This window comes from Salmo salar, chromosome ssa01, assembly GCF_905237065.1.
Source record: "Salmo salar chromosome ssa01, Ssal_v3.1, whole genome shotgun sequence".
NCBI classification, from domain to species: domain Eukaryota; kingdom Metazoa; phylum Chordata; class Actinopteri; order Salmoniformes; family Salmonidae; genus Salmo; species Salmo salar.
Window position 1 is genome coordinate 161,014,198 of NC_059442.1, and position 19,995 is coordinate 161,034,192.

General features: G+C 45.6%; 1 protein-coding gene across 5 annotated transcripts in view; it reads right to left on the reverse strand.

The window, feature by feature from the left end:
* The window catches only part of dennd1a (DENN/MADD domain containing 1A), a 146,409-nt gene that overhangs the window by 80,184 nt on the left and 46,230 nt on the right, over window positions 1–19,995 (reverse strand). For all 5 annotated transcript variants that reach the window (XM_014143465.2, XM_014143472.2, XM_014143479.2 and 2 more), the window contains exons 4-5: window positions 9,168–9,217; window positions 5,173–5,292 (exon numbers count right to left, since the gene is read on the reverse strand). In XM_014143465.2, the coding sequence (XP_013998940.1) occupies window positions 5,173–5,292; window positions 9,168–9,217 (170 nt within the window). The remainder of the gene's footprint in view (window positions 1–5,172; window positions 5,293–9,167; window positions 9,218–19,995) is intronic.

Sequence of the window (19,995 nt, forward strand, 5' to 3'; positions counted from 1 at the left end):
CCTCACCGTTGTCATGATCATTGCAACTCCACGAGGTGAGATCTTGCATGGAGACCCAGGCCGAGGGATATTGACAGTTCTTTTGTGTTTCTTCCATTTGCGAATAATCGCACCAACTGTTGTCACCTTCTCACCAAGCTGCTTGGCGATGGTCTTGTAGCCCATTCCAGCCTTGTGTAGGTCTACAATCTTGTCCCTGACATCCTTGGAGAGCTCTTTGGTCTTGGCCATGGTGGAGAGTTTGGAATCTGATTGATTGATTGCTTCTGTGGACAGGTGTCTTTTATACAAGTAACAAGCTGCGGTTAGGAGCACTCCCTTTAAGAGTGTGCTCCTAATCTCAGCTCGTTACCTGTATAAAAGACACCTAGGACCCAGAAAACTTTCTGATTGAAAGGGGGTCAAATACTTATTTCTCTCATTAAAATGCAAATCAATTTATAACATTTTTGACATGCGTTTTTCTGGATATTTGTGTTGTTATTCTGTCGCTCACTGTTCAAATAAACCTACCATTAAAATTATAGACTGATCATTTCTTTGTCAGTGGGCAAACGTACAAAATCAGCAGGGGATCAAATACTTTTTCCCCCCACTGTAGATGTAATGTACAGTCATGGCCAAAGGTTTTGAGAAAGACACAAATATTAATTTTCACAAAGTCTGCTGCCTCAGTTTGTATGATGGCAATTTGCATATACTCCAGAATGTTATGAAGAGTGATCAGATGAATTTCAATTAATTGCAAAGTTCCTATTTGCCATGCAAATGAACTGAATCCCCCAAAAACATTTCCACTCCATTTCAGCCCTGCCACAAAAGGACCAGCTGACATCATGTCAGTGATTCTCTCGTTAACACAGGTGTGAGTGTTGACGAGGACAAGGCTAGAGATCACTTGGTAATGCTGATTGAGTTCGAATAACAGACTGGAAGCTTCAAAAGGAGGGTGGTGCTTGGAATTATTGTTCTTCCTCTGTCAACCATGGTTACCTGGAAGGAAACAAATGCCGTCATCATTGCTTTGCACAAAAAGGGCTTCACAGGCAAGAATATTGCTGCCAGTAAGATTGCACCTAAATCAACAATTTATCGGATCATCAAGACCTTCAAGGAGAGCGGTTCAATTGTTGTGAAGAAGGCTTCAGGGCGCCCAAGAAAGCCCAGCAAGCGCCAGGACCGTCTCCTAAAGTTTATTCAGCTGCAGGATCGGGGCACCACCAGTACAAAGCTTGCTCAGGAATGGCAGCAGGCAGGTGTGAGTGAGGCAAAGACTTTTGGAGGATGACCTGGTGTCAAGAAGGGCAGCAAAGAAGCCACTTCTCTCCAGGAAAAACATCAGGGACAGACTGATATTCTGCAAAAGGTACAGGGATTGGACTGCTGAGGACTGGGGTAAAGTCATTTTCTCTGATGAATCCCCTTTCCAAATGTTTGGGGCATCCGGAAAAAAGCTTGTCCGGAGAAGACAATGTGAGCGCTACCATCAGTCCTGTGTCATGCCAACAGTAAAGCATCCTGAGACCATTAATGTGTGGGGTTGCTTCTCAGCCAAGGGAGTGGGCTCACTCACAATTTTGCCTAAGAACACAGCCATGAATAAAGAATGGTACCAACGAATCCTCCGAGAGCAACTTCTCCGAATCATCCAGGAACAGTTTGGTGACAAACAATGCCTTTTCCAGCATGATGGAGCACCTTGCCATAAGGCAAAAGTGATAACTAAGTGGCTCGGGGAAGAAAACATCGATATTTTGGGTCCATGGCCAGGAAACTCCCCAGACCTTAATCCCATTGAGAACATGTGGTCAATCCTCAAGAGGCGGGTGGACAAACAAAACCCCACAAATTCTGACAAACTCCAAGCATTGATTATGCAAGAATGGGCTGCCATCAGTCAGGATGTGGCCCAGAAGTTAATTGACAGCATGTCAGGGCGGATTGCAGAGGTCTTGAAAAAGAAGGGTCAACACTGAAAATATTGACTCTATGCATCAACTTCATGTAATTGTCTATAAAAGCCTTTGACACTTATGAAATGCTTGTAATTATACTTCAGTATCCCATAGTAACATCTGACAAAAATATCTAAAGACACTGAAGCAGCAAACTTTGTGGAAATTAATATTTGTGTCATTCTCAAAACTTTTGGCCACGACTGTATATGAAATGTACCAAATTACTTTATTGTTGCTATTTAACTACTGTAAAATGTGTGTAGAATGGACATGTAACAACAAAAGAAAAGGATGTAAAAACAAAGTTTATTTTTGTCTTCTGAAGAGAGGGGGTGGTGGGAGGGGGGTGGTGGATGAGCCCCCCCAAAAATGATAATAATAACTAAAACACACACACACCGATAAAACTAGCACACACAGGCGTGTGTGCAAACACACTAACAATCAGGCCACATCCTCAGGTCTTGACGTGTTGTTACTTCCCTCTAGACTCACCACCCCTCACCAAGACCCAGGATCACTTCCCTCTAGACTCACCACCCCCCACCAAGACCCAGGGTCACTTCCCTCTAGACTCACCACCCCCCACCAAGACACAGGGTCGCTTCCCTCTAGACTCACCACCCCCCACCAAGACAGAGGCCAAATGGCCATCCGCGAATCATGCGCTATTTACTTAACTAGATAAGTCAGTTAACCTGTTGGGTCTAGGGGGCAGCATTTGCACGTCTGGATAAAAAAAATTTACCCGATTTAATCTGGTTACTAATCCTACCCAGTAACTAGAATATGCATATACTTATTATATATGGATAGAAAACACTCTAAAGTTTCCAAAACTGTTTGAATGGTGTCTGTGAGTATAACAGAACTCATTTGGCAGGCAAAACCCTGAGACATTTTCTGACAGGAAGTGGATACCTGATGTGTTGTATTGACTTTAAACCTATCCCATTGAAAAACACAGGGGTTTAGGAATATTTTGGCACTTCCTATTGCTTCCACTAGATGTCACCAGCCTTTACAAAGTGTTTTGAGTCTTCTGGAGGGAGATCTGACCGAACAAGAGCCATGGAACGATGATGTCCCATTAGACACCTGGCACGCGAGTTCATGTTGGGTACCCTCGTTCCAATACGTTATAAAAGAGTATGCATTCGTCCACCTTGAATATTATTCATGTTCTGGTTAAAAAAGGCCCTAATGATTTATGCTATACAACGTTTGACATGTTTGAACGAACGGAAATATATTTTTTCCCCTCGTTCATGACGAGAAGTCCGGCTGGCTTACATCATGTGCTAACGAGACGGAGATTTTTGGACATAAATGATGAGCTTTTTTGAACAAAACTACATTCGTTATGGACCTGTGATACCTGGAAGTGACATCTGATGAAGAGAATCAAAGGTAATGGATTATTTACATAGTATTTTCGATTTTAGATCTCCCCAACATGACGTCTAGTCTGTATCGCAACTCGTATTTTTCTGGGCGCAGTGCTCAGATTATTGCAAAGTGTGATTTCCCAGTAAGGTTATTTTTAAATCTGGCAAGTTGATTGCGTTCAAGAGATGTAAATCTATAATTCTTTAAATGACAATATAATATTTTACCAATGTTTTCTAATTTTAATTATTTAATTTGTTACGCTGACTTGACTGCCGGTTATTGGAGGGAAACGATTTCCTCAACATCAATGCCATAGTAAAACGCTGTTTTTGGATATAAATATGAACTTGATAGAACTAAAAATGCATGCATTGTCTAACATAATGTCCTAGGAGTGTCATCTGATGGAGATTGTAAAAGGTTAGTGCATCATTTTAGCTGGTTTTATGGTTTTGGTGACCCTGTCTTTGACTTGACAAAACATTACACACAACTCTTGTAAATGTACTGTCCTAACATACTCTAAATTTATGCTTTCGCCGTAAAACCTTTTTGAAATCGTAAAACGTGGTTAGATTAAGGAGATGTTTATCTTTCAAATGGTGTAAAATAGTTGTATTTTTGAAAAATTTGAATTTTGACATTTATTTGGATTCAAATTTGCCGCTCTTGAAATGCACCTGCTGTTGATGGAGTGCACCACGGGTGGCACGCTAGCGTCCCACCTAGCCCCAAGAGGTTAAGAACAAATTCTTATTTACAATGACGGCCTACACCGGCCAAACCCGGACAACGCTGGGCCAATTGAGTGCCGCCCTATGGGACTCCCAATCACGCCGGTTGTGATACAGCCTGGATTCTAACCAGGGTGTCTGTAGTGACACCTCTAGCACTAAGATGCAGTGCCTTAGACCACTGCCCATTGGTGGTCAACAGAGGATGACTTGGTAGAACGTAGGGTGATCTTGCATTCAGTATGTGTTTGAGAGAATGTTTGCAATAGAGAGTGAGTGAGTGTGTGTGTGTGTGTGTGTGTGTGTGTGTGTGTGTGTGTGTGTGTGTGTGTGTGTGTGTGTGTGTGTGTGTGTGGTGTGTATGAACAGAGAACACGGCCTGACTTCTGCCCACAGAGAATGGGAAAAGCCACTGGTGAAGCTACAGTCACTACTCAGATTTAAGAGTCCATAGGACCCTCTGTAATGCTTGTCCTGTCCTAACCGAACCTGTCCTGTTCTGTCCTTTCCTAACCTGTCCTAACCAGTCCTAACCCGTCCTTTCCTAACATCTGTCTTGTTAATCTGTCTTGTTCTAACATGTCCCATCCTAACATGCCCTGTCCTAATCTGTCCTGTTTTAACATGTTCTGTCCTGTCATAACCTGTTCTGTTCTAACCTGTCCTGTCCTGTAGCTCCACTTTTTCCAATGCTACTTGGCTATCTCTGTCCCTTTGCTTTTTCTCTGCTATGATGATGCAGAATATCCAACTTTAGAATAGTAACAACTGACTTAAAAACAACATGTATAATGCATTATGATGCCCCCCTCCCAAACACACAATTCTCTGTTGTATTAATTGCTCCTGTAAGTCGCTGGATAAGAGCGTTTGCTAAATGACTAAAATGTAAAAATCCAAGTTCAATGGTGCCGACACTGTACCGTGTGGTACGCCGGGCATATAGGAAACTCTCTCTCTCTCTCAAACACACACACACACACACACACACACACACACACACACACACACACACACACACACACACACACACACACACACACACACACACACACACACACACACACACACACACAAAGGGGTCTCACCTGAGGATGCAGTAGCAGCTGTGGGCCCCCGAGGAGAGGCGGCAGAAGCCGAAGCGCTGCTTGCTCTCGATGTCCGTCAGAACGAAGGTGAAGTTCTGGCCCACTTGGCTCACCGACAGACTGCATCACACAGAGAGGATGGGAAGCAACCAGTCAATCAAATTTATCCATAAAGCAGTTTTTACATCAAAAGTCCTTTCAACATTAATCTGGCCTAGAAAGAAGGGGAGGTAGAGAGAGAGAAGGAATTCGAGCAGGAGGAGAGAAAGAAAGAAGCATTTTCAGACATGGCTTCTCGTTTAACACGAAGTCGTGCCCTTTAAAGTGCTTTCTGTATAAAGGTGTCATTATTATTGCTAGTGTTATCATCATTATCAGTATTAGCATCGTAGGTAAAGTACCTAGGGGCAACAGTCCATTTAGGAGGGTTGCTGGCTGAAGGCGTCCGCATAGTAGGTTAGGTTTGCTCCTAGGTGAAGTGAATGTCTGTGCCTTGCATACTCCCTTAAAAATTAGCTTGAATGGGGCCTCCCGGGTGGCGCAGTGGTCTAAGGCACTGCATCGCAGTGCTAGCTGTGCCACCAGAGACTCTGGGTTTGAGCCCAGGCTCTGCCGCAGCCGGCCGCGACCGGTAGGCTCATGGGGCGACGCATAATTGACCCAGCGTCGTCCGGGTTAGGGAGGGTTTGGCCGGCAGGGATATCCTTGTTTCATCGCGCACTAGCGACTCCTGTGGAGGGCCGGGCGCAGTGCACGCTGACCAGGTCGCTAGGTGTACGGTGTTTCCTCAGACACATTGGTGCGGCTGGCTTCCAGGTTGGATGTGCGTTGCGTCAAAAAACAGTGCGGCTTGGTTGGGTTGTGTTTCGGAGGACGCATGACTCTCGACCTTCGCCTCTCCCGAGTCCGTATGGGAGTTGCAGCGATGAGACAAGTCAGTAACTACTACCAATTGGATACCACGAAATTGAGGAGAAAAAGGGGTAAAATAATAAATAACTAAAAATATTTTTTTAATTTGCTTGAATAACTACAAAGAAGCGGCAATATTAATGTTTGTCTTCCTTGAGACGTCGTACGCACCAACATAGAGTGCATTCGGAAAGTATTCAGACCCCTTGACTTTTTTCACATTTTATTACGTTACAGTCTTATTCTAAGATGGATTTAATATATTTTTCCCTCACCAATCTACACACAATACCCCATAATGGCAAAGCGAAGAGGTTTTTAGAAATTTTTACTAATTCATAAAAAATGAAGAAATAATGACTCTATAAAGTAAATTATTAAAATACTGAGCTATATTATATGCTCAAAAAATTGGGAAATTATATTATTTTATACTAATACAATTGCTCAGAGAAAGATTTTGTTTAACAAAAAAAATAAAACATCTCGAAAGGTAGGGGTGTCAAAATGATTGACAACCATAAAAATTCTTATAAATGAAGTAGTAAAAAGTTGTATTTGGTCCCAAATTTCTAGCACGCAATGATTACATCAAGCTTATGGATGCATTTGCAGTTCATTTCGGTTGTGTTTCACATTATAATGAAATAATGTATTATGTCATTTTGGAGTCACTTTTATTGTAAACACTTCTATATTCATGTGGATTCTACCACGATTATGGATAATCCTGAATGCATTGTGAATAATGATGAGTGAGAAAGTTAGAGGGTCAAAGATCATACCCCCAAGACATGCTAACCTCCCCTGTTATTGGTAATGGTGAAGGTTAGCATGTCTTGGGGGTATGATCTTTGACCCTCTAACTTTCTCACTCATCATTATTCACAACTCATTCAGGATTATCCAGATCACCTATTGGGAACAAAATAATCTGAAACACAACCTAAACAAACTCCAAACGCATCCACGTTTGTAGTCACAAGCTTGATTTGCTGTAGTCATTATGTGCTAGGAATATGGGACCAAATACTACACTTTCGACTACTTTATTTATAAGTATCTTTGGGGGTGTCAATAATTTTGACCCCTAACATTATGAGAAAAAAACACATTGCAAAACCTCTTTCTCTGAGCAATTGTATTAGTATAAAATAATTACATTTCCCAAATGTTTTTTTTGCATACGTATAGCTCAGTATTTAAATTACTTACTTCATACATTCATTATTACACATTTTATCAAGGGTGTCAATAATTTCGGGCCCCACTGTATATGCGCAAACTGTTTTCCACTGGAAAGCATACGGTAAGCTTGACTGTGTGCTCCACCCCATAGTAGTGAATGGCTGTGTGGATGGATATGTGGGTGGGTGTGTGGATTGCTGTGTGGATTGCTGTGTGGGTGGGTGTGTGGATGTGTGGGTGGGTGGATATGTGGGTGGGTGTGTGGATGTGTGGGTGGCTGTGTGGGTGGCTGTGTGGGTGGGTGTGTGGATGTGTGGGTGGGTGGGTGGATGTGTGGGTGGCTGTGTGGATGTGTCGGTGGCTGTGTGGATGTGTCGGTGGCTGTGTGGATGTGTGGGTGGCTGTGTGGCTGGCTGTGTGGATGTGTGGGTGGCTGTGTGGATGGCTGTGTGGATGTGTGGGTGGCTGTGTGGATGTGTGGGTGGCTGTGTGGATGTGTGGGTGGTTGTGTGGATGTGTGGGTGGGTGTGTGGATGTGTGGGTGGGTGTGTGGATGTGTGGGTGGGTGTGTGGCATGGCCTGAGTCAGCGTGTCACATGGCTAACTATAGAAGCCTAGTGGGCAGCCTCTCTCTCTCTCTCTCTCTCGTGTGACAAGAGGTCGGAATAATGGGCTGTGTGTGTGTGTGTGTGTGTGTGTGCGTGCGTGCGTGCACGCGTGCGTAGATGATAGCGAAGCTACTTCTGACCCATGGATTTCTCAACATGAGCAAGTAGAGCCAGTGTTAAGAGAAAGAGACGGACGCGGGAGGAAATGTCAAACAGCTTCACACACACACACACACACACACACACAGTTTTCCTCCCACTCGCTGCCTCCCTGCCTTCTCCTCCATTGTATGTGTCACTCCTGTTGATATTGACTGGAGTGACTGCAGTCACCATGCGTGTGATTCCTCATCTCTCCTGTAGATGGCGATAGCACTCAGGGACTACACTAGCACCAGAGTAGTGTTCTCTCTGTAATGATGCAGGTTGTAGCATATTGTGTGGAGACTGTGCATGTGTAAGAGCTGAGAACATTCAGTTTCCAAGTAACCAAACCACCTCTCTTATTGTAGGTGTGATAACTGTCAAGCTAGGGAATAGGGCAAGCTACTGTGTAGCTGTGGAGTTAAAGCTGCAATATGTAACTTTTTGGGTGACCCAACCAAATTCAACTAGTTATAGATGTCATTCTTAGTGAAAGCAAGTCTAAGAAGTGGTAGATAAGTTCTATGTGCGCTTTTCTATGCTTCCCGGTCTTGAGTTTTGTATCTTTTACTTTGGGTTTTGTACACCAGCTTCAAACTCTTGGTTCTTCAAAATATATTTCACAGCGGTTCAGATGGTACAATGATTCTCTACACTATACTTGATATTTTGGCACATAAACAGAAATGAGGCAAACTATTCGAATTTTAGGAACCAGGAAATGGTTGAGTGATTTCTGCATAGTTCATCTTTAAGTCACATACTGTATGTGTTGTCAGTCTGAGATACAAATTAACTATAGTATAATTTAGTATTAGTTTATTGAGACAAATTCTAAAATGTACTTTTGTACGGGGGGGGATAGGCCATAATAAAATAGTTAAAAGTAGCTCCCTCTCAACCAAGTGGGGGACAGGAGAGAGCTTGGGCCTAGCCACCAGCTGGGTTTGGTAAATCACACTCTGAAGAGACACATTACTTCCCTAGAGGGGTGGTGTGTGTGTGTGTTATGGGGGTCTAGGACCTTAAACTCTCCAAAAAGCTTCCGGAGAACACGACTGCCGGCTGTGCGGCATTACAAACGACGAGAGGGGAGGGAGTGTGTGTGTGTGTGTGTGTGTGTGTGTGTTATAACAAACGTACCTGTCCACACTGAAGGGGAAGCAGAACTTGGGGACTGTCTGAAGAGTTTCCTGTTGGGGGAGAGAGAAAGAGAACAGAGAGAGAGAGAGAGAAGGGAGAGAGAGAGAACATTTATACATCTAAAGGAGCCTATAAATCTAAGTATTAACTGCGCCACACCATATAACAGTGCATGGCCTGGAGAAATCAGAGACAGATGAGGGCAGAGGGCAGAGAAGGAGGTGAAGGAAAATATCTATTAAGGTGTAAAGGGGGACAAAGAAAGGAGGGAGAGAAGGAGAGATAGAGGAAGGAGAGATAGAGGAAGTAGAGGAGAGAGAGAAGGAGAGATAGAGGAAGTAGAGGAGAGAGAGACATTGACAGGGGGAGCGGGTCAATCAAAGACGATTGTACCGGCGAGGATAAAAAAATGGAAGAGTGGGAAAAAGAAAAGAACACAATGGCAACAAATGAAGCCAGCGGTGGTGTGGTGGGAGTTTGGTTGAGGAGGTGGGTAGGGTAGGGTGTGTGTGTGTGTGTGTGTCTGAGCAGTGTTAACAGGGCCCTGGGGGGAGGGGGGGGGAAGCTGCCCCAACATATGGGCAACAGTGAAAGGGAGCGAGCGGCAGGATCCAAGGGGACCAGCGGGGAACGGGTAGAGGGGGCTGGGTGGGGGATACTAGGGAGGCCAGGGGAATCACAGATCAGCATGGGGCAAGAGGTGAGGGGGAGAGAAGGCTGGCAGGCAGGGGCTTTGCCTGGCCACCTCTCTCTCTCTCTCTCAGCTGTGTCCCTCCAACACGGGGAGTCGGGGACCCCTGGATTAGGGCCCTGGGACTAAGGGGAAACGAACAAAGACAGACAGAGGGGGAGGGAGAGAGAAGTGAGAGGAAGAGAAAGAAGGAATAGCGAGCGGACAGAGCAAAAAAAAAGAAAAAGAGATAAATAGTGGTGGAGTGAGAGAGAGCTATGTGATAGAGCAAGAAGTGAGGGAAAAAGAGGGAAAATGAAACGTGGAGGGGTACAACGAGAGAGAGAGGTGCAGAGAGAGAGAGAGAGAGAGAGAGGGAGAGGAAGAGAGATGGGAAGAAAGCAAGAAAGTGGAGAGCGAGAGAGAGAGAGAAAATGAGTAACACCGGGGCCCAGGAGAGCTCAGACTAGCAACTAGGCCGGACAACAACAGAGCAGGCTGGGGCCTGGGTTTTTGGTTGACCGAGGAGAGAGTCACACCCAGCCATGGTGCTCTCTGACAGTGCTCATTTTGTCAGCTATTTTAGGTTTAGTTTTAGTCTTAGTTACATTTTAGCCATTTCATCCTTCTTTAGTTTTAGTTATTCAGTCAACTAAAACTTTGGAGAATTGTTGTCTAGATTTAGTCACAGCCATTTTAGTCACATAATACTGAGTGCATTTTTTCTATTAAATAATGAATATTTAGGCTACCTCTAACTTCCATCATGTGCACATTCAGATAGCGTTGTCCAACTAGGCCTACTATCTCCTGGTATACCTTAGCTGGCAACATTGTGGCAGATTGTAACCAATGCCAGCCGTAAATAAGCATATAGGCTATAAAGCATTGGCTACAGATTAAACAATTTACAGCTCAGATTTTCTCCCCATCATAACCCTCAAGGGGGTAAATAAGTGGTTTCCTTGAAAACGGGATAATTTGAGCTTTACAAAAATGCCTGAAGTATTACTGTACTCATAATAGTGAACATTTCTCATAGGAAAAAAGCAACTGTGGAGCGAGAGCGGCAACAGACGAATGAATAACAGTGCACACTGGAAAATAGACTTTCTGATGTGATCAAATAAAAAATAGCCTACATGAAAGTAAGAGAGAGAGTAAATATTGTTTCTAGTTGAGGTTATTTAGAGGTCTAGTGTCCTGCCTTCGCATTAGTACAAAAGATTGACGAGTGACTGAAGTGACCTCCTGGGAGCTGTGTGGGAGAGCTGCCCAGAAAAGCTCAATCAGACCGTGCAACTGAAAGATGTCCATTCTGCCAATGAGAGGATTGCATGAAATATTCTGCATGCATGCTTCTGATTGGACAACATGGATAAAAAGGTTCACGTGAAATTAACTGTCCATTAGTCTCATGTGGAATTCTCGTCTCGTCACATTTTCGTCGACTGAAATATAAAGTAATTTGTAAGATAGTTTTTTTCCCGGGGCATGTCATCTTGTTATCGTCATAGCTTTAGCATGGAAAAATAGGTTGTTGACGAGTATTTTCCGTCATAGTTATTGTTGACAAAATTAACACCGCTCCCTGGTGGGCTACCACAGCCGTGTTGAGGCCCTGGCGGAACCAGATGGAGGGACAAACAAGAGTGCCAGGCAGCAGAGAGCTTCAAGCCTGTAGTCCCCCCAGACCTCCACCCCCGGGTGGACAACCAATTACTGACTCAGCTCACTGGTCACCATGGCAGCAGATGAGGGTGAGTCGGTGGCACCTGGTGGGTGAGGCCTTGGCTCCCATGATGCTTTGGGGCCACCATGGGACACGGTGGGCAGGTGGTGGTTCAGGTGTGGTGAAAAACAAGTGAAAGGTGAGAGGAGCGAGGTGTGATACAATAAAAAAAAAACTGGAGTTCACATTGGTGCGGCTGGCTTCCGGGTTAAGCGAACAGTGTGTCAAGATGCAGTGCAGCTTGGCAGGGTCGTGTTTCGGAGGATGCACGGCTCTCTACCTTCGCCTCTCCCGAGTCCGTAGGGGAGTTGCAGAGATGGGACAAGACTGTAACTACCAATTGGATATCACCAAATTGGGGAAGAAAAAGGGGTAAAAAGTAAAAAAAATAAAAAAAATTCACGAGAGGCACAGGCACTGATGTAACTGTCACCATGACAACAGCACACATATAGCATGCACATTCACACACATGCATTAAACACACACATCTGTTATGAAACTGAGGAAGTTAAATAATAGCACACCCTTTTTAGTCAGTAAAACTGACCTCCACCTCTTATTCACTAGACCGCTCTACTAGTATTAGCCAAGCCATAAACTGTCACGATCCCTCTCAAAAGATTAGGCCAAACGACTTGACACAAACCGCAAGTCTACAGGCTAGCTGAGGAGACAGCTTTGTGACAGTTTATAAGGGTTTGAATCAAGTGTTTTCCCTTGGCTTGGATTCCCTGCTCTGAAAGCAGGTTGACGTTTATTGTCATGAGTCTTGTCCTGTAGGCAGAACTAAGCATTTTCCTCTTAGATAGGCCAGCTACAAAGTCAAAATTGGCTACATTGTAAAAATAGCTTTTTGGTCTTAATTTAAGGTTAGGGTTAGCAGTGTGGTTAAATGTTAGGGTTAAGGTTAGGTTTAAAATCAGATGTCATGACTTTGTGACTGTGCCAGCTAGTGACCACTGCAGAGCTACCTCCAAAACAAGATTTGTGACAAGAAACGCTAACCTGCGGTCTGAAAGGGCAAAGCTAGTCTGATGGTTACTGACTCACTCCTATAACTAACATGGGCTTATGAAGCTGTCCGGTTCCATTTAGCAACAAACAGTTCCAGTCAGGGCCTGAGTCATGGCCTGAGTCACCCAAGACTGAACCCACACACACCTCAGGAAACAGGAGACTGAAACCACACACCCCGCAGGAAACAGGAGACTGAAACCACACACCCCGCAGGAAACAGGAGACTGAAACCACACACCTCTCAGGAAACAGGAGACTGAAACCACACACCGCTCAGGAAACAGGAGACTGAAACCACACACCTCTCAGGAAACAGGAGACTGAAACCACACACCTCTCAGGAAACAGGAGACTGAAACCACACACCCCTCAGGAAACAGGAGACTGAAACCACACACCTCTCAGGAAACAGGAGACTGAAACCACACACCTCTCAGGAAACAGGAGACTGAAACCACACACCCCTCAGGAAACAGGAGACTGAAACCACACACACCCCTCAGGAAACAGGAGACTGAAACCACACACCCCGCAGGAAACAGGAGACTGAAACCACACACCCCGCAGGAAACAGGAGACTGAAACCACACACCCCGCAGGAAACAGGAGACTGAAACCACACACCTCTCAGGAAACAGGAGACTGAAACCACACACCGCTCAGGAAACAGGAGACTGAAACCACACACCTCTCAGGAAACAGGAGACTGAAACCACACACCTCTCAGGAAACAGGAGACTGAAACCACACACCCCTCAGGAAACAGGAGACTGAAACCACACACCTCTCAGGAAACAGGAGACTGAAACCACACACCTCTCAGGAAACAGGAGACTGAAACCACACACCCCTCAGGAAACAGGAGACTGAAACCACACACACCCCTCAGGAAACAGGAGACTGAACCCACACACACCCCTCAGGAAACAGGAGACTGAAACCACACACACCCCTCAGGAAACATGAGAATGAACCCACACACACCCCTCAGGAAACAGGAGACTGAAACCACACACACCCCTCAGGAAACAGGAGACTGAAACCACACACCCCTCAGGAAACAGGAGACTGAACCCACACACACCCCTCAGGAAACAGGAGACTGAAACCACACACCCCTCAGGAAACAGGAGACTGAAACCACACACCTCTCAGGAAACAGGAGACTGAATCCACACACACCCCTCAGGAAACAGGAGACTGAACCCACACACACCCCTCAGGAAACATGAGAATGAATCCACACACACCCCTCAGGAAACATTTACATTTACATTTACATTTTTTTACATTTTAGTCATTTAGCAGACGCTCTTATCCAGAGCGACTTACAGTAGTGAATGCATACATTTCATACATTTTATTTTCTGTGCTGGCCCCCCGTGGGAAACGAACCCACAACCCACAACCCTGGTGTTGCAAACACCATGCTCTACCAACTGAATCCACACACACCCCTCAGGAAACATGAGAATGAATCCACACACACCCCTCAGGAAACATGAGAATGAACCCACACACACCCCTCAGGAAACATGAGAATGAATCCACACACCCCTCAGGAAACAGGAGAATGAATCCACACACACCCCTCAGGAAACATGAGAATGAATCCACACACACCCCTCAGGAACCATGAGAATGAATCCACACACACCCCTCAGGAAACATGAGAATGAATCCACACACCCCTCAGGAAACATGAGAATGAATCCACACACCCCTCAGGAAACATGAGAATGAACCCACACACACCCCTCAGGAAACATGAATCATAGGGTTTCCAGATTCTAAAAATTCTCAAAGATTTCATGTATAATTCCTCCTACCATCATTAGAAAAATCTCTCAAAATGTCGAATTCTGGGAGATTATGGTTCAGGTCAAACCTAGAAGGTTTGGCTGTAAACAATCACAGAATGATGAACTATTCACTCAGGGCCTTTCAGGATAGCAAGCAAGATAGTCTATTAGCCTAAGTGGTGGTAGGCTAAATATTAAGATCATTCTTTCAAATCTGGAATTTAATTATAATTACTGTAACATTGTGCACAAATTCTGTGACCTCAAGACTTTCTAACGACAAGTTCATCATGTTCTATTCTCATCTTCATTTCAATTGATTTAGGCTCTTCTGACTCCCTTTCATTTCCCCAAACCTGGCTTATACAAGACTCCCAACAGAAACACAATACAGAAAACTGAAAACTCCAGGGGCTTTACCCTGTCAATACCATTCCCAACACCAGGGGCTTTACCCTGTCAATACCATTCCCAACACCAGGGGCTTTACCCTGTCAATACCATTCCCAACACCAGGGGCTTTACCCTGTCAATACCATTCCCAACACCTGGGGCTTTACCCTGTCAATACCATTCCCAACACCAGGGGCTTTACCCTGTCAATACCATTCCCAACACCAGGGGCTTTACACTGTCAATACCATTCCCAACACCTGGGGCTTTACCCTGTCAATACCATTCCCATCACCTGGGGCTTTACCCTGTCAATAACATTCCCAACACCAGGGGCTTTACCCTGTCAATACCATTCCCAACACCAGGGGCTTTACCCTGTCAATACCATTCCCAACACCAGGGGCTTTACACTGTCAATACCATTCCCAACACCTGGGGCTTTACCCTGTCAATACCATTCCCAACACCTGGGGCTTTACCCTGTCAATACCATTCCCAACACCAGGGGCTTTACCCTGTCAATACCATTCCCAACACCAGGGGCTTTACCCTGTCAATACCATTCCCAACACCAGGGGCTTTACCCTGTCAATACCATTCCCAACACCAGGGGCTTTACACTGTCAATACCATTCCCAACACCTGGGGCTTTACCCTGTCAATACCATTCCCAACACCTGGGGCTTTACCCTGTCAATAACATTCCCAACACCTGGGGCTTTACCCTGTCAATAACATTCCCAACACCTGGGGCTTTACCCTGTCAATAACATTCCCAACACCAGGGGCTTTACCCTGTCAATACCATTCCCAACACCAGGGGCTTTACCCTGTCAATACCATTCCCAACACCTGGGGCTTTACCCTGTCAATACCATTCCCAACACCTGGGGCTTTACCCTGTCAATAACATTCCCAACACCAGGGGCTTTACCCTGTCAATACCATTTCAAATGAATCATTGTAGTAATGATTCAACAGCTGAGAGCTATGGGGGGAAGAAGGAAGAGTGTGCACCTGCACCATCACCACCCCTCTACTTCAGATCATCTGTCATTCCACTCCTCCTATCACTCGTTCTCACCACCTGCACCATCACCACCCCTCTACTTCAGATCGTCTGTCATTCCACTCCTCCTATCACTCGTTCTCACCACCTGCACCATCACCACCCCTCTACTTCAGATCGTCTGTCATTCCACTCCTCCTATCACTCGTTCTCACCACCTGCACCATCACCACCCCTCTACTTCAGATCGTCTGTCATTCCACTCCTCCTATCTACTGGGATGGGGAGGCGCCAATCACTCGTTCTCACCAGAGAATGGGATTTAGTTATTTCATTTCCCATAAAACTAATTGCATTTAAAGAAATATGTCAAAATGGACTTGATCTTACTAAGTCTAAGTCTTCTAAGGATTGGTCTTAGTGCAGTTCCTCTGTACATGACAAACACCTGCCTATGGCAGGAAATAATGTTGTTTTTGTTGTTGACATTTGAAAGGGATAAATGATGTGTTTATTAGTGATGCGACTGGGAGGGGAGTCAGAATGGAAGGGTGAGTTGGCACTGTGAGGCCAAGCACTCCACTTACTTTTTGAATGTGTGTTACATGCATACAAAACTGAGACACACACACACAAACACACACACACACACATTCAGTAAAAACTAGAAACACATGCAAATACAGTATGTATATTAGATTAAGTAGTGCATTACATAGCCTCCTAATAAAACAACAAGGACTTAAAACACTTGCAAACAGCACACTAGAAAAGGCAGATGAAACATCGAAGCCCTGACAAAACAACAAACTAAAGATGAAAACATACAGGAGAGAAACTTCTAAAACAATAAAACTTCTGTAATTTTAAGTGGTATCATACACAATTCTAATAGTCACTAGATTATGTAGTAGTAGTATTAATAGCAGAAGTAGCCAAGCACTTGCATAGGAAAGCATCTATTAGAATTCGTCACTCAGAATGATGCAGAGAAGCTATTTCACAGAAATTATGGGGTTGTTCGTTTTAACAAGTACATTCGTCGTCATGTGTCCGGAGAGCAATAATCGTCCATCATTATTTAGGCACAGGGACGGCTTAGCCATTCAGCCCCAGGAATAGGAAACAGATTTCGAAGGGGGGAGGTGGATGGAGGGATGTAGTGTGTGTGTGTGTGCCCTGCCCCGAGTGCAAGTTGTCATGCGATTTGCCTTATTGCCCCCCCCCCCACTAAACCCCTGTGGACTACACCTTAGTTTTAATTGCTGTAACTTCCCCCACCCCCCAGCCCTCTCCTTCTCTTGCCAAACCTCATAACAGCTATACTGGGTGTGTGTGTGTGTGTGTGTGTGTGTGTGTGTGTGTGTGTGTGTGTGTGTGTGTGTGTGTGTGTGTGTGTGTGTGTGTGTGTGTGTGTGTGTGTGTGGTTGGTTGGTTGTCGGAGCTGAGCTCTGTGCAACCCTGACACTTCCTGCCTCCCTGGCCGGGACTCGCCACACCTGGGGCCTTCCCTTCCCAGAGACTCCAACCTGGCAACCCAACCCCCCTCCATCTCTGAACTCCAACCTGGCAACCCAACCCCCCTTCCATCTCTGAGCTCCAACCATCCAACCCTCCTTTTCACTCAGTACATCAAACCCATCTGACATACTGCCTCGCAGCACTTATTCTCCAGACCCTGCCTGCTAACATCAATGGGGCCAGAGGGGTTGTGGGGAGTGAAGCAATGGTAGCTCACAGGGGCTTGATGGACTTACCTCCAGCCTCGATGGGCTCAGTTTGGGCACAGATAATTGGACCCAGGAACGGTTCCCTGACAAGACGGTCACATTCTCACACAGGCTTGTAGGGGCACACACACACCCACAATGTTCACACACACACACGCACACACTCACAAACACACTCGACCACACATTTCCACTTCCTCCAAACTAAATGAGATGGAGGGGGCCGGATGGATGAAGGGAAGACGGACACTACACACACACCAGTGTGTGGTACGTCAATCAACAGGACAATCTCCTGTGTCTCCGAGTCTCTATTCCCTTCATCACTTCACAGGGTCTCCTTCCACTGCACACTTCCCAATCACTCACTGCCCTCACAGGGTCTCCTTCCACTGCACACCTCCCAATCACTCACTGCCCTCACAGGGTCTCCTTCCACTGCACACTTCCCAATCACTCACTGCCCTCACAGGGTCTCCTTCCACTGCACACTTCCCAATCACTCACTGCCCTCACAGGGTCTCCTTCCACTGCACACCTCCCAATCACTCACTGCCCTCACAGGGTCTCCTTCCACTGCCCACCTCCCAATCACTCACTGCCCTCACAGGGTCTCCTTCCACTGCACACTTCCCAATCACTCACTGCCCTCACAGGGTCTCCTTCCACTGCACACCTCCCAATCACTCACTGCCCTCACAGGGTCTCCTTCCACTGCACACCTCCCAATCACTCACTGCCCTCACAGGGTCTCCTTCCACTGCACACCTCCCAATCACTCACTGCCCTCACAGGGTCTCCTTCCACTGCACACCTCCCAATCACTCACTGCCCTCACAGGGTCTCCTTCCACTGCACACCTCCCAATCACTCACTGCCCTCACAGGGTCTCCTTCCACTGCACACCTCCCAATCACTCACTGCCCTCACAGGGTCTCCTTCCACTGCACACTTCCCAATCACTCACTGCCCTCACAGGGTCTCCTTCCACTGCACACTTCCCAATCACTCACTGCCCTCACAGGGTCTCCTTCCACTGCACACCTCCCAATCACTCACTGCCCTCACAGGGTCTTTATGCACGTATTCAAGTTCCCACAATAATAAAACCTCAGTAGCAACAAAACGTGGCCACCACACAAAAAGAGAAAACGTTGCAGTATGAAATGTTGATCTTGTTGTTGTTTTTTAAAAAGCGATAATAGCAAATGTACACACACAGTTTATTAAGTACACCCATCTAGTACCGGGTCGAACCCCCTCTTTGCCTCCAGAACAGACTGAATTCTTCGAGGGGATGTAAATGTTGCTCAATTGGTATTGTGTATTGTTAGATATTACTGCCCTGTTAGAGCTAGGAGCACAATAATTTAGCTACACCCGCAATAACATCTGCTAAATATGTGTATGCGAACAATACAATTTGATTTTGATCAAGGGACCTAACGTGTGCCATGAAAACATTCATTACACCACTGCCACCAGTCTGTCCCATTGATACCAGGCAGGATGGGGCCATGGACTCATGCTGCTTACGCCAAATCCTGACTCTACCATCAGCAGGACGCAATTATCGTGCGTGAAAAGCCCAGGAGGCTGGACATTTCTGAGATACTGGAACCGGTGCGCACTGGCACCGACGATCATACCACGCTCAAAGTCGCTTAGGTAACTGAATGCCTCGATGCCTGTCTGCCTGTTTTATATAGCAAGCCACGGCCAAGTGACTCACTGTCTGTAGGAGCGAACCAATTTCGTGAACGGGGTGGTGTTCCTAATAAACTGGCCACTGAGTGTATATAATAGCAAATAATGATAAAAAACATGCCACTGTAATAAAAGTAAACAAATAATCACAAAAGGGGGGATTTATGACCATTCCAGTAATTATAAAGAGTGTGTGTGAGTGCGTGAGTGCGCGGACATTTCAATGAGATAGAAAGCCTTTCTATGAGACATCCGCAGTCGACTCATGAAATGCTTTAATAAAAGGCAGCCATATTGCTACTTCATTAGGAGGAGGACGGTGCTGTGCAAACAGAGCAGAGCGCCGAGGCCCCTCATTAGATGTAATACCACAGGCAGCACTCTCATTTGTCTCAATGAGACCCCTTTTATACAGTTATGGATTTTAAATTACTACCAGCGCAGCCACTCTGCAAAAAGGCACGTTGTCAGCACTTCACCCCAGTGTGGACAGATGACATGAAAAATAATGAAAAAAATGATGAAAAGGGAAGACAGAAATCAAACAAGGACAACAAACAAAACAACAAGTCATTAGCTGGGACACCCTGTTCGCGGATGGATGAAGCGCAACCTCGTCGTTATTTTTCTAGCGTTCTCCAAATGTCTCCAAAAGTCAGTGCCTTTAGAAGATAGAGATAGGAAAATAGCAGTGTACTCTGGAGAATTGCACGTCACAAGGAGACATCGACTTGAGTAAAATTTCTATTGCAATTGTTCAGG